Source organism: Colobus angolensis, unplaced genomic scaffold (assembly GCF_000951035.1).
Source record: "Colobus angolensis palliatus isolate OR3802 unplaced genomic scaffold, Cang.pa_1.0 Scaffold262, whole genome shotgun sequence".
Taxonomy (NCBI): Eukaryota; Metazoa; Chordata; class Mammalia; order Primates; family Cercopithecidae; genus Colobus; species Colobus angolensis.
In genome coordinates, this window is record NW_012115844.1 from 4,797,719 (window position 1) to 4,813,779 (window position 16,061).

A 16,061-nucleotide genomic window follows, 5' to 3' on the forward strand; every position below is an offset into this window, starting at 1 on the left:
CTGACTTCGTGATCCACCCGTCTCGGCCTCCCAAAGTGCTGGGATTACAGGCTTGAGCCACTACGGGCCCAGCTCTGGGTTCTAAGTGATCAAAACTGTCTCATGTATATATATGTATATGTATATTCTTATTTACATGTATATGTCAGCATATACATATGAATGTAGATTTCTATTCTGATGACTCACTAATCTGCTCCTGTCAAATCTCCCCACCATGAGGAAGGGGCATGTGCCCAGCCCTTTTGGAAAGCACAGCCACATCTACATCAAGGAGGCCTGGTAGCGGCGGTTCCTAGAGCATGGGCCTGGGACCAGCAGCTTCAGCATCATCTGGGAACTTAGCAATGCTGATTCCCAGACTCTGGCCTACTGCACCGGAAGGGCAAGTGTTGGAGCCCCGGCAACCGTGTTGAAATAAGCCCTCCCTGGGGGTGCCGATGTTTGCTCATGTTAAAGAACCTCGGATGGAAGCATGGTTACCAGGAGTGTAAGCTTCCAAGTGGAGTGAGAGGCCCCTGGGCTTGAATTCTGCTCTGCTCCTACTCACTGAGTGACAGTGAGTGGGGTGGAGGGAGGAAGATGGGAGGCAGAGGGTGGGGGGAGATTGGAAAAATGGTGGATGCAGGAGCTGTTTCCCCACTGGGGAAATGTCTGACCCCTTCCATTAACCTCCTTAAGTTCTCTTTGTTGGGCACTGGAAAAATCAAAGATGAACGAGACATAGTCCCTGACACCAGCATGCTCAGTATCTGGTGGGAAGCAGAAGAATGGGTGTGGAACTATAAAGTACATACATAACAGACCATAAGCCCATGCCATGCACAATGACAGACGCAGACACAGGCCCTAGGGAACAGGAGGTACACAGGATCGATCAACCAGGGAGCTGAAGGGCTTGCCAAGTCCTCTCTCTAGTGAGCAGCGGCACCAAGGTTCTAATCCACGTCTTCACTTTCCAAGCACTAGTCTCCTTTCCTACCTTTACTCTTGGCAGTGCTGCTAGGACAGTGTCACCGCACTATCCACATTCAGACCTTTCCCATTCATCACCTCATCGGCTATGGAGTTCTTCCTTTCTGCCACTAGCACCTGCAGCAATAGTTAGATCCAGGGGGGCAAAGTGCAGGCAGCCGTAATTTTTCAGGGCCCATGAGGCCCAATCGTCATCCTTTGGAGACTGGAGTCCTCTTTTTGGTTTTCTGGGTTTTTTGTTGTGTTTTCTTTTGTTTTTTGAGACTGAATCTCATGCTATCACCCAGGCTGGAGTGCAGTAGCGCTCTCTCAGCTCACTGCAACCTCCGCCTCCCAGGCTCAAGCGATTCTTGTTCCTCGACCTCCTGAGTAGCTGGGATTACCGGCGCCCGCCACCACACCCCGCAAGTTTTGTATTTTTAGTAGAGACGGGGTTTCACCATATTAGCCAGGCTGGTCTCGCACTCCTGACCTCAAGTGATCCACCCACCTCAGCCTCCCAAAGAGCTGGGATTACAGGCGTGAGCCCCCGTGCCCCGCCTGGAGTCCTCTTCTATTCGGTGAACCAGGAGGCCCTCTACTGGGCCCCTTCAGCCAGGCAAGCCCAGGAACCTGCTGGCCACAACAGCGGCCTGCTCTCCTGGCTGCTCTGGTCTGCCCTGCCTGCCCTGAGCCTCTGGAGCACTGAGACAGCCATAAGGGTCACACTTCTCACTGTGGCCCACCTCAACATGCAGAAGGCAGAGTGCCGCCCTGAAAGGTCTCACAAGCAGAGAGCTTTGGGACAGGTCCTAGATTATTTCATAGAGGATGCAGAGAAGAAAATGTGCTTCACTGGCTTTCTGGGAGTTGTCCCCAAAGGGCTCCTACAGAGTAGATGCTCAGGCTGGGCGCAGTGGCTCACGCCTGTAATCCCAGCACTTTGGGAGGCTGAGATGGGCGGACCATTTGAGGTCAGGAGTTCCAGACCAGCCTGGCCAACATGGCGAAACCTGATCTCTACTAAAAATACAAAAACTAGCCTGCCATGGTAGTGGGTGCCTGTAATCCAAGCTACCAGGGAGGCTGAGGCAGGAGAATCCCTTGAACTTGGGAGGCGGGGGTTACAGTGAGCTGAGATTGCGTCACTGTACTCCAACCTGGGCGATAGAGTGAGACTCCACCTCAAAAGAAACTAACAAACAAATAAATAAATAAGCAACAGAGTAGATGCTCGAGAAACATTGGCTGATGGGGGAGGAGGAAGAAGGGAGAATCAAGGCAGAACCTCAGGGTCTTGTGTTATGGATAACCCTAGGACGCTGTTGATCTGTAGTATACCGAGAGCCTCCTATGATGCCTGGCACTTACCAGATATTTAAACAGACGTGAAAAAGAAACTTTAACAGGGAAAGAAGGATAGAGAAAGAAGGAAGAAGACAGAGACCAAGTGGGGAAGTGGTGGAGGCTCAGAGAGTGGATGAAGGGATTTCAGGAGCTGCTCTGCCCACTAGAGGAATGTCTGAGCTAAAACAGGTCTGGCAAATCATCCTGCTACTCTACTTGTCTGCTGCAGAACCCATCAGAATGTCAAATATTTTTGTTTTCATTTTTTAATATGTGTTGGAAGCATTATAGCTTATAGGCACAGGACTATAGCTTATACAGACATGTTTTCTGCCCCCAAAGAACTTAAAATAAAATTAAGGAAAAGAAAAAAACACAAGTAAGGTTTTACAATATGAGATTTAAATAATAAACTAATAATTAAATGTCATCTTCTAGATTTACTAAATGCATGATTTGAGCAAGAAGTGCCACAGTGTCTCAGAGGAGGGAGGGACAGGCCCCAGCAGGGCAGGTTCTGAGGAGGTGGGAGCCTCACTCAGCCAGGAGGGTCTTGGGGGTATGAGCTTGATGAGAGTTCTGAGTGGCACCAAACACTTCCACTGTTTTCCCCAGGTCCCCTTCAGGGAATTGCATGCCCCAGATATTTCTTATAAAAATAAAATAGGTAAGAGGAGAATTCTTGAAACCAATCGGGAATGCCTTCCAGAAAGAATGAACCCATGGATTCACTGATTTAAAAAGAGTCTTGGCCTGATTCCATCTCAGGGTGAATTTCATCTGGATTGAGAGGGCTCTCCAATCTCTAATCTTGAAAATGTACAAGCGATTCCAGGGGAATTTAAGTGGCACTTGTGCACACACATGGAATAGGTTCCTACTACATGCTAGGCACTCCATTTGGCCTTGTCGGGATAGGACACGTCAGCCTATAGACCCAGACATGATCTGCAGTGTATCTTTGGCCCATCTCGCTTTGCGATGCCCTCTTTTCTATGCTTCCCTCTGCATGTGCCTGTAGCATTCATTCACTTACGCGTTCACTCACTCTTACCCAGTCAGCACCATGTTGGGGTGCACATGCTCCAGGCACCGTATTAGGCACCAGGCCTCCCTTTGAGAAGCTAGAGGTTCAGGGTAGGCAGTCTGAGAATTCCAGTTGCAATCTGTTCTAGTTATGTCAGTGTGAATTCCATTACATAGGTACCAGGGATGTGCCCAGGTAAGGAGAAGAGGGCATCGGTGGCCACATGGGAAACAAGAAAAATAGTCTCTCCGGGCCATCACTACCTATTCCCTGAGATATTATAGAGTCCACTCCTTCTCTCTCAAATCAATGCTGTGTGTTCCTATGTTACCTCTGTGAGACACAGTTCTAAGCATTCTTTATTCTTGCAAACGTCCACACGACCTCTAGGATGAGGCTTTGCTCATTCATCCCTCCAGATTCCCTACTCTCTGAGCACACTGCATTTCCAAACCATAGTCCCCACAGCTCCATGATGCAAACGCTCCACCTTTGAGTGGTGGAGACAAAGGAAGGAGAGATGTATCATCAGACAGGCTCGGTGGGACTCCCAAGGGGGCTAACCTCAGCTAATCCATCTGCAAAATTAAAGGGCTCATTTATGGTGTTGAATGTCCCTTTTGGCACTAGTGATATTTTACAATGGCCCTAAAATTGAGATAAAGATGCTTTCTACCAAGCACTGCTATGAGGTTTGAGTGAAATCACAGTGCCCAGTTCCAGATGCAGGGCAGACATTCAACTAGAGGGAAGAAGGTGATGAATGCAGAAACTTTCCGTCCTTCCTTGTTTTTATCTAGATTATATTTAAAATGAGTAACTCTTAGAAGTACAAGTTGTCTTTCAAAAATTAGAGAGTCTTATTCTAGAGTCGCCTTCTAATTTCAGGGGACGAACTTAAAATGAGATGTGAGCTGAACCAGTTAATTTCAGAGGTTTGGGAGAGAGAGAGAAGGCTGGCAGTGTGAAATCACCCTCATCATTTCCCAAGGGTGTTGCCGCTGAATTCTGGACTAGTAGTCGGTGCCTGGGGAGACCCAAAGGACTGCATACCACACTCGAGGAGGCAAAGAAAGATTCATCTCCATGCCAGGAGCTTGACCCTGGAGATAGAACCAAATCCCTCTCTATGGGACTGGAATAACACACCATCCAAACTCTGTTCCCATGGATAAGCAGAAGGCAAGCACGCCCTGTCTACTTCATCACAGCCAGTTCTGCTGGGCAGCAGGAGAGAAAAAAGTGGAAGAGGAGTAGGAGTTTACTTTAGTAGCCTTTAAAAATTAAAAATTATGACGTGTATTAATTTATTTAAAAGTATTACAAATTAAAAATAATCCAGAATTTAAAATCTGTACTTGTAATGAGCTTTAAATATTAAAAAACACAGACCTCAAAAGGTCAGTTTTGTTCATTTCCTGTGCCACACACTTTCTTGTGACAGTGTTGACACCTGCGTACACACACCGGAAATAGAAAGGAAGGAAAAATTGCTTTCTTTAGGCCCAGCTGTGGAGGGGAGCAGAGCTAGGGAAGGCAGAAGGGTGGATGCCAAGTTATAACACCATCCAGCTGTGGCCCGCTTGCACGTGGCCGTGTTATGGATGCTGTTGACAAAAGGCAGCCGGGGTGCATCCTTGTAATTCCCTGGCAAAAGGCAGCTTGCTAACACATGGGCCTTGCTCGAGCACAGATAGAGAACATCAAATCTCCATGAAGTTTGCTAGCAGTTCCATTCATTAATCACCCTGGGCTGTCAAGTTGCAGAGTGTTAACACAGGAGTCCTTTCAGATAGCTCATCCGTTGCTTGTGTCAAGACAATGTCCACAATCCATCTAGACAAAACTATGGTGTGCGGGCCATCTCCCCTGATCCCCTCCCTCCCAGACCCTAGGCGGCTGGTCCCAGCCTTCCTCTTTTCCCTCCCCGCTTTGTTTCTGCAGCTCTCTGGCTCACAGCAGCAGGCTCAGCTGGAATAACAACACCATTCCCTGTTTGGCTGATGCTTCCTCTGCTAATTCACTTGGCTTGCATTGACGCACGGAGAGCCCCAGGGTACATAATCCCGGAGGATGTGACATATGAATGAGCACCATTACTCTGGAGCCCCACTGAGAGGCAGAGTGGATCAGATAAGCCACTTTCAGACAGCTTTGACAATTGGGAGGAAGCTCCCAGACAAGAGAACTCTGCGGTCTACGTTGCTGCTATAGGCTTGTAAATAAGAAGGGATTTGGAGGGAGTCGGACAAATCCCAGCCCTGCCGATTGCTTGTGCCACTTCAGGCAAGTTACTGAACTCGTCTAAGTTTTAGCTGCAATCTGCAGAGTGGAGCTGGAAATGCCTAACAGCCTAAGTCTATGCCTTAAACTTACCCATCACCTCCAAAATTTCCTCCCATCCTCTTTACTTATTATTATGATTAAGTGTGTGTATGTCAAGAAGAACTAACATAAGATTTACTCTCTTAGCAAAAATGCAATTATGTGATATAGTACCGTTAGGCGTAGGCACTATGCTGTCCAGTATATCTTGAGGACTTATTTATCTTGTCTAACCAAAGCTTTGTACTCTTTGACTAATATCTCCTCATTTTCTCCTCTGCCTAGCCCTTGGCAACCACCCTTCCACTCTGCCTCTATGAGTTTGACTATTTTAGATGTACCATAAAAGCAGTATCATGTAACACTGTGAATGGACAAATTCACAAGTATATACTTATATCCAAACTCATCATCTAGTTATACACATTAACTATGTACAGCTTTTTGTATGTTAAAAAGAATAAGTAAATAGGAACATTCTAAAAATTGTGAAAATGAATGTAAATGGGTTGAACAGACCATAAAAAAAATGCCTACCAGCCAGAGTTGAACCTACCTCAGTGCCCAAACAGGTGCTTACAAATACAGGTTATTTTATTTTCTATTTGGTGCCACTCTTTTTCGATGCCAGAAGGCTTCAGTTCTGCCTCCAAGTGTCTGAGACTAGGAACAATCTGGTAGCCATTCTAGGCCCCAGTTCTCCCATTTAAAAAGCTAACGAACTGGACAACATTATCTCCAACATGCTTTTTAGCGCCAGTTTGTCTTTGATTCTAAAACCAGGTAAGGCCAGGGTTGGAAGATAACAAGAACCCTAATTTAGAAGTCAAAGTTCCTTCTGGAATCTCAGGAACAGTTTGCCTTTTATTAGAAATTCTCGAGCTCCAGCCGCCTGCGCTGGAGGCTCTGCCTCCGATCAACGGGATGGCTTGCCACGCTTACATTAAGCTCACTGTACACAATCACAGAAACATATCATTTCCATTTCCCCATGTCATGAGTTGCAAGTCCTGGGAGCCTTTTGAGGCCTTAATCAAAGACCAAGATACCAGAGAAGAGGCCATATGTTTAAAGTGTCAAGAGAAAGCAGTCAGGCCCCCGATAAATGATTTGCTCCTCACTGGCTGATTTACTGTTAATTTCTGCAGAACCTCCGGCAGCTTGAAAGGGCGCCAACTGTTAACCACAAGGGCTCTGAGGTCGCAGCTGCACGGTGCCTCCTAAGCAGGACTTGCCATTTCCTATAGGCCTGGGGTAAGGGAGACAGTAGGGACCGGAGAGGCGGATAGGCTGGTGTCAAATCCCTCAGTCTTAGAGGCTCTGTGGACTGGGCAAGTTGTAGAGCCCTCTGAATACCCCATTTCCTATTCTGTAAATTTGAGGCGATAAGAGCGAGCCCATGGGTTATTTCGTTTAAAATGGTGAACAGAAGGCAGTAAGGTACACTGAAGTCAGACTCAACTTACAGACCGTGGTCTCCTGGTTACAAACATCTTACTGCTTCACTATTCTGTGCCCAACGTCCCAGACACCGAAGAGACCTCATAAATATTTACACCTGGCATGTGTTGCGATGTTCAATTAATTGCTCCTGTGACGCACTTTGAGTGCCTTGGAGGAAAGCTGTAATGCAAAGGCCTGGGATTATTAAAGGCACAAATAAGTCAGCTCATGGAAGCAGCGTCCTCAAGAGCCTTCCACTGCCTCGGGGCTTTTCAAAAAAGCCCAAAACCTAGGGAAAAAGCGTTTCCAAAAGGATCCCATCCAATGGTTGCATTGTGGCTGTGCAAAGACCTTGTCAGAAAATGAGGCCAGGCGCAGTGGCTTACACCTGTAATCCCAGCACTTTGGGAGGCCGAGGCGGGCAGATCACCTGAGGTCAGGAGTTCGAGACCAGCCAGGCCAACCTGGTGAAACCCTGTCTCTACTAAAAATACAAAAAGCCCAGTGTGGGAGGTGGAGGTTGCAGTGAGCCAAGATTGTGTCATTGCACTCCAGCCTGGGCAACAGAGCGACACTCTGTCTCAAAAAAAAAGAAAGAAAAAAATGGGCAAAGACATGTACATATAACTTACCAAAGAAGACACATAAATGGCCCAAAACCTTTTGGGAAAAAAGAAATTCAATCTCACTAGTCATCAAGGAAATGAAATGGGTAAAATGAGGAATCAAGTGCCATGTAGGCAAAGTGGTTATAAGGTATGGATTTAATGGTGGTGAGACACAGTGAGACGAGCTCTTCACATTCCATGCATAAGAATATAAATTATTATTAATTGGCGCAGCTCCTCCAGAAAGCTTCTGAATAATATGCAACAAGGGGCCGAGAGGGTTCACGTTATTTGACCCCTTCATTGTGCTTGATAACATCTCTCTATAGAAAGATCCAAGCCGGGCGGGGTGGCTCAAGCCTGTAATCCCAGCACTGTGGGAGCCCGAGGTGGGTGGATCACAAGGTCAAGAGATCGAGACCAGCCTGGCCAACATCGTGAAACACTGTCTCTACTAAAAATACAAACATTAGCCTGGCCTGGTAGCACATACCTGTACTCCCAGCTACTCAGGAGGCTGAGGCAGGAGAACTGCTGGAACCCGGGAGGTGAGATCATGCCACTGCACTCTAGTCTGGCGACCGAGACTATGTCAAAAAAAAAAAAGATTCAGAGATAAGGTTTAAATGCTAAATACACATGGCAACACCATTTTACAAAGTTAGGACTAGCAAGAACCTAAATGCCCCTTAAAAATATCATGTAGATCGGGGTCCCCAACCCCTGGGTCACAAACCGGTACTGGTCTGTGGTGTGTTAGGACGTGGGTCGCACCGTAGTAGGTGGGCAGTGGACGAGCGAGCATTATCGCCTGAGCTCCGCTTCCCATCAGATCAGCAGTGGCATTAGATTCTCATGGGAGTGCAAACCCTCCCATGAACTGCACATGGGAGGGATCTAGGTTCACACTCCTTGTGAGAATCCTACTAATACACGATGATCTGAGGTAGAACAATTTCTTCCCTTCATCCTGAAACCATCCCCAGCCCCCGTCTGTGGAAATACCGTCTTTCAGGAAACTGGTCCCTGATGCCAAAATGGTTGAGAACCACTGAGGTAGATAATCAACATCTTGTTTTTTAATAACATTAGAAGATATAGAATATATTTGTAACGTCAAAATCCTACACATTCTTTTATATTATTATTTTTTCAAGAGATCTTGCTATGTTGCCCAGGTTGGATGTGAACTCCTGGGCTCAAGTGATCCTCCCACCCCAGCATCCTGAGGAACTGGGACTGCAGGTGTGTGCCACCATGCTGGGCTCTTTTATATTGATACGGATAAGAGAAAAACTTCAGCCGAATGAAATTTAAAGGAGCTTAATTGACCAACGAATGGTTTGAGAATCGGGTGGCCTTCCCAGCCAGAGGAGGCTCTGAGACTCCAGTGCGGCCATGTGGTGGAAGAAGGTTTATGGACAGAAAAAGGAAAATGATGTATAGAAAATGGAAGTGAGGTACAGAAACAGCTAGATGGGTTACAGCTCGGCATTTGCCTGATTTGAACATAGTTCCAACAGTTGGCTACATTTGACCGGCTAAAACTCAGTGATTGCCACAACGATAGGCTATTGTCTGTTTACACCTCCACTTTTTATAGTTCAAAATGTATGGAGAAATCTTTAGGCAGAACTTAAAATATGTAAGGAGGCAACTTTGGGCTAAGCTTGATTTGACAATACCTATATGTGTTTAAATGCATGCGTACAGCTTCAGGTATGTATATAGCTATGTACATGAGAATAACCAAAATATAACCCGCAGTGTCCATTTTTATTTTCTTCTACATGTTGTTTTCTAGAAAATAGAAATATGTACAGTATTTCTGTGTATAATAGAATAATATGTGACTTCAGGTCTATAATAGTACATACGTAAAGCAGCTTCAGAGGCTGACTTGTACAATGACGTTTGATGACTGCCTGTTCATATGCAGGGGATTGGTGGAAGTGCAGCAGTGGACACTTAACTTGGTTCTCTTTTCTTCCCTAGGTCATGGCCTCATCGCAATAGTGAAACAGGTGAGTCGGGGCTCTCTATCACCTAAGCGATGGGAATGTCAGCATGAGTCTGTTGGGCTGTTATTTCCATTCTTTTTTGTTTTTATTTCAATAAAACTATGGCCTATTCGAAGTGACATTAGCCACTGCCATTCCTTCCAGTTGCCCCAGGGTACAGCCTGATCTGTGACTCTCGCAAGCTTTGGAAACTGGCTGGATGGATGGGAATCCTGGCTCTCTACTTAGCTATGCAGCTTTGCGTGGAGCACAGATCTTTCTGAGCCTGAGTTCCTTCATCTGTGCAATGGGTATAAGTCTACCTCAGTGCCAGTCTTATGGCAACTCACTAATATTCATTCAACTAAATTCTATAGAATTGGTTACCCCCAAAACATGGGTGGAAAGAATGAATGGTTCAAAGCCGTCTTTGATGCTTCTCCTGTATCTCTCTTCATAGCCTCTTTTCTGGTACTAGGCACTTAACAGGAGCCCATCAAAGCTTAAGTAAAAGTATGCACTATTCATCGGGGAAGGTTATTATTTCAGGGAAAGTCCCACAGAACTTCCCTAGAAAGCTGGTGTCTAGATAGAATGACTGGAATGAGGCAGGAAAATTGAGACGTTGTCCAGAGGAAGCACGCAAAGAAGTGATGGAGTCCTAAGGAGTTATGTACTCGGCAAAGGCATTTGAAAGTTTCATCATAGAGCATGTTGGAGTGCATAACCAGCCCTTAGCGTGTCCCACCCATCAGCCAGGAGAACTGGGCAAAAAGCAAAAGTGAAAGCAGGAAATATGAGTTCACATAGGGAGAGAGCACCCAGCCTTAATCCCACTACAGAAAATGTTTTCATTCAACTTCCCAGTCAGGCCTAACCAAGGTTGTGTTCTCTCCAGGTAGATGATACCAAATTGTGTTGGGGTCTTTAGTATCAAAGGCACCTCTCACCCCTCCCATCCTGCACTGGCATCCTGGAAGGTAGAGAATATTCTAAGGGGGTGGTACCTGGGAATGAAGTGGCTTATCTGATGTGCTTTGGCAACTGGTGAATCATAAAGCACACAGGTAAAACAGAGCGGCCAGCTCCACCTACCTGTACCCTCTTCCTCCCATCTTGCTCCCCACCTTGGTTAAGACAGACAGAAATGGACAGATGGGCATTCTATTTCTTAACAACAATCTAGAGACACCAGTAGGAAAAACAAAACAAATCGAAACCCCACAAAAGTCCCTTGAGATAAAACGGCCCAGGTCTGCTCATACACACTCGAACCTACACCTTACCAGAAACACTTAGCAGCAAATCACGACATTCCCAGTCTGTTCAAAATAATAGCCCAGACCAGGCGTAGTGGCTCACGCCTGTCATTCCAGCACTTTGGGAGGCCAAGGCAGGCGGATCACAAGTTCAGGAGTTCGAGACCAGCCTGGCCAATATGGTGAAACCCCATCTCTACTAAAAATACAAAAATTAGCTGGGCGTGGGGGCGGGCACCTGTAGTCCCAGCTACTCGGCAGGCTGAGGCAGGAGAATCGCTTGAACCCCGGAGGCGGAGGTTGCAGTGAGCCAAGAATGCCCCACTGCACACCATCCTGGGTGCTCTGGGTGACAGAGCGAGACTCCGTCTCAAAAACAAAAGAAAAGAAATAGCAGCCCAGCAGACCTATGCATACTTATGAATTGGCCTAGGCATACTTATGAACCACTACAAATGTCTACTAAAGTACAGCAGATCTGATCTAATTAAGATACGCACGAGGATTTACAAAACAGACTGTGCACCACGGTGGTTTGATAACATTCCGAGATACTTCAAGTTGTTTCGCATTTTTGACAATGGGATCATTTGAAAGCAGAAGAGGGCGTTCCTGTGAGAAAATACTAGGGAATCATTAAAATGACGATGTTGAAGCATATTCATTGTCATGGATATGTTGATAGCATGTGATTTTGTGAAAAAGCAGGGAAAAATAGTATACACAGAGTGATTGTACATTTATAAACTATAAATCGATGATGGGTGGTGTGTGTGATTATGTGTGTGTGTGTGTGTATGAGTGATTTGACTATAATCAAATATTTGTATACTTGTATGATTCGTCTTGCTATGGTAACATTATAGTAATTTTTATTCCCTTCTTTTTGCGTATCTGTGGCTTATAATTTTCTACAGTAGCACATGTTTTTGTATGCTAAAACCAATCTATCAGAAAATATTCTTTAGGAAACGATTCCAAGCCTGGAGAAGACAGACACATATTCAAACTGGGAGAGTCTGTCAAGGTCAATACCTTCTCAGAGGCTGATACACACAGAACAGTGCAATGCTTTCCATAAAATAAACTCCTGAGTTTTTCTCCTTGCCCTAAATGAAGAATGTAACTGGAAAAGATGGCCCTGTTTAGAAAGTGGATCCTTCTGTCTTAAGCCTCCACATATAATAAAAACATTGATGAAGATAGATATTGGCTGATTTGATTTAAAAGACAAGAAATTTCATTTTGTCCAGGAAAATCTTACTTTTAAGTCTTTCTAAGGAAAGCAGTCTTCAAGGTTGATTTTTCCTACTTGTAAAAGAAAAATTAATAAGGATTTTAGGACACGAGGGAGGACAGGCAGGTATAGAATATGTGAGCATCTAATGCCCCCTGCTGGCTATTTCCAGACGCTGCGATGCCTGTATTAATTTAGCGGAGGCTGGCATCCTCCTGGTTCTCTCCAGAGGGTGTTGGGAATAATCGTGAACAGAAGCAAATAAAAAAAATTGACAGTTGAATCTCTGGGACAAGCCAGGATTTCAAATCATCCCAAGATTGGTAAGATCATCCCAAGATCATCCCAAGGATTAACATTGTCTTCAAAATTCAATTACAACAGTTAAAAGTCACAACAGTTAAAAGTGAGTATTTTCAAGCCCACGATGGGGTTTAGCTCTTTGGCAGGCATATAGTAAAGCCAGGGAATCCCTACCTTTAACAAGATGATTCCAATTCAAGTAGTTCTGGGCCATTCTTCTTTAGAATTGCTGGCTGAGGGTTAAAGAGAGAGAGAGAGAGAGAAGAAGAAAACTATACAGACTGTTCCCACCAAGAAGCTGTTCTCAATTCTCTAGATAACAAATGTCTCCATATTTCATTTGAATTTCTAAGGGCACTCAAGGAATAGGACAGGAGGCAGCTGCCTTCCCTATCACCATTCACCCACTCGTGCATCCATTCATTCAACCACTTTGTGATATGTTCATATCTGTGCTTTGGGCACAGATTTAAAAAAGAAAAGAAAGAAAGAAAGAAAGAAAAAGAAAACAAAACTTAAAGGTCCTGGGGACTCAGGTAGTCTGAGATTGCATTACTGTATTTTGCATATGAAGAAATTAAGAACTAGAGAACAGAAGTAAATTTCCAAGGGCCACCTACCTAGTGAGAACATTATGCCTGTTCTTCAAACCCCCATTAAATGTTTCCTGTGTAGCTATTTCTGTGAGTTTGGACTATTTGTGGCTTCGAATTATTAGCTCATAATCTTCAGATCAAAGAACTGTTGTTCAGTGAATAAACTGAAATGCCCAGAGAGCTAGATGACTGAGTCTGTCTCTCTCTCTCCTCTCTCTTCATATGTGTGTGTGTGTGTATGTATGTATACACACACACACATATATCCATATACACACATACACGGTCATGTGTCACATACTAATGGGGACATATTCTGAAAAATACATCATTAGGTGATTTCAACATTGTGTGCACATCATGGAATGCACTTCACCAAACCTAGATCGTGTAGCCTGCTACATACCTAGGCCATATAGCATGGTCTATCGCACGTAGGTTACAAACAAAACATCCTGTACAGGATGTTACTGTGCTGAGTATTGCAGGCAGCTATAACACAATGGTAAGAATTTGTGTATCTAAACATAGAAAAAGTACAGTACAAATACAACATAAAAGATAAAAGGGCCGGGCGCGGTGGCTCAAGCCTGTAATCCCAGCACTTTGGGAGGCCGAGACGGGCGGATCACGAGGTCAGGAGATTGAGACCATCCTGGCTAACACAGTGAAACCCGTCTCTACTAAAAAATACAAAAAACTAGCCGGGCGAGGTGGCGGGCGCCTGTAGTCCCAGCTACTTGGGAGGCTGAGGCAGGAGAATGGCGTAAACCCGGGAGGCGGAGCTTGCAGTGAGCTGAGATCCGGCCACTGCACTCCAGCCCAGGCGACAGAGCAAGACTCCGTCTCAAAAAAAAAAAGAAAAAAGGGGCACACCTTAACCAAGGTGGGGAGCAAGATGGGAGGAAGAGGGTACAGGTAGGTGGAGCTGGCCGCTCTATTTTACCTGTGTGCTTTATGATTCACCAGTTGCCAAGCACATCAGACAAGCCACTTCATTCCCAGGTACCACCCCTTAGAATATTCTCTACCTTCCAGGATGCCAGTGCAGGATGGGAGGGGTGAGAGGTGCCTTTGATACTAAAGACCCCTTTACCATAAAGGGAGCTTGCAATACTGGAAATTTCTCTGGATGAGTTAATGAACGAGTGGTGAGTGAATGAGAAGGCCTAGATCATCACTGTAAACCCATGTCGACATTAGAATCTCTATGCTTAGGCTATTTGATTAAACTATATATTTTCTTCAATCATAAATTAACCTTAGGTTACCATAACTTTAACAGTTATAAATGTTTAAAGTTTTGTGACTTTTTGACTCTTTCCTGGTAAGACTTATCTTAAGCACAAAGGCATTCTACCATTTTACAAAAATATTTCCTTCTTCATGTCCTTATTCCAGAAGGTTTTTTTCTATTTTTAATTTTTTTAATTTTTTTTTTTTTTTACTTTTTAAATGTTTTTGCCAAAAACTAAGACACAAATGCACACATTAGCCTAGGCCCGCACAGCGTCAGGATCATCAATATCACTGCCTTCCACCTCCACATTTGTCCCACTGGAAGATCTTCAGGGTCCATGGCACACATAGAGCTGTCATCTCCTAGGATAACAATGACTTCTTCTAGAATCCCTCCCAAAGGGCCTGCCTGAGGCTATTTTACAGTTAACTTTCTCTAATAAGTGGAAGGATGCTTTAAAACAACAACAAAAAAGTACGATATAGGAAACAAACCAGTGTTACAGTTATTTTATCATTATGAAGTATTACATACTGTACATATTGTGTGTGCTAGACCTTCATATGACTGGCAGCAGAGTGGGCTCGTTTATACCAATGTCGCCACCACAAGTACATGAGTCATGCATTGTGCTATGATGTTATAATGGCTACCACATCATTAGGTAATGATGCAGATCTGATGAGTGGAGGAAACCAGGGTCCTCAGTCTTGTGCCGAACTGGATAAAACGACATGGACACATGTGGAGTGGTCTTAAGGAGTGGAGAGTTTAATAGGCAAGAAAGAAGGAAGGAAGAAGAAAACAGGTCCCCCATACAGAGACAGATGGAGGGAGGATTTGAACAAAGAGAAAACCCCTGTGTAGCAGAAAAGTGTTTACTTATATGAGGAGGCTGGAGGAGGTGGTGCCTGATTTGCATAGGACTTGGGGGATTGGTTTGACCAGGCATGTCATTCATGTAGCCCGTGAAAAAACTGGCCCTCCTAGCCTTTTAATATGCAAATGCAAGGCACCATGATGTTCTACACATGTGGGGATATGTGGGGGTGGCCATGTTGCGAGGGACATGTGGGGACAAGGGCAAGAAGAGGGCAGGAATCACCAAGTTTGGGTGGACCTAGTTTCTAAGGGCTGGCCTTTGCATATCAAAATTTGCTAACTGGTTCTAAGAGCCCAGGCTTTCCTGCTAGACAAGAAGCATTTCTGGAGCTGCTTTAAAAGAAACAAAAACTTTCCAACGACCCCTTTTCCTCTCTATTTGCCTAAAATAATTGATTAATAACTCCCATAACAGTAATAGGAATTTTTCTGCTCCATTATAATCTTATGAGACCACGGTCATATATGTGATTCATCACTGACCAAAACATGGTTATGTGGCACATAAATGTATATACATATATATTTTTTCTATATCTATCTCTCTCTCTCGCATTCCCCTCTTCCTTCCTCTTTTCTTCTTCTTCCCAGTTATAAGCCATATAGTCAAAACTCACTGACTGCCATAATCCTTTACTCAGAGATGGTGAAATATAAGATTTAAAGAGTTCTACTTTGGCCTTCATCTGGCCACCCAGATGACAGCAGCCACTGAATCCCTGTGCCTCACAGCTGAAGGGGACCCCAGCTTGAAGAACCCTTGTGAAGCATCAGCAGGTGGATATCAACAGAGTTGAATGCTGAAAAAGTCGCACATGTTGCTTAAAAATGAGCACTAAA

The 16,061-nt window shown here is 44.8% G+C and overlaps 1 protein-coding gene across 1 annotated transcript in view; it reads left to right on the forward strand.

Moving 5' to 3' along the window:
* The window catches only part of CLNK (cytokine-dependent hematopoietic cell linker), a 188,651-nt gene that overhangs the window by 85,719 nt on the left and 86,871 nt on the right, over window positions 1–16,061 (forward strand). The window contains exon 4 of the mRNA XM_011947358.1: window positions 9,700–9,728. Coding sequence (XP_011802748.1) covers window positions 9,700–9,728 — 29 coding nt within the window. The remainder of the gene's footprint in view (window positions 1–9,699; window positions 9,729–16,061) is intronic.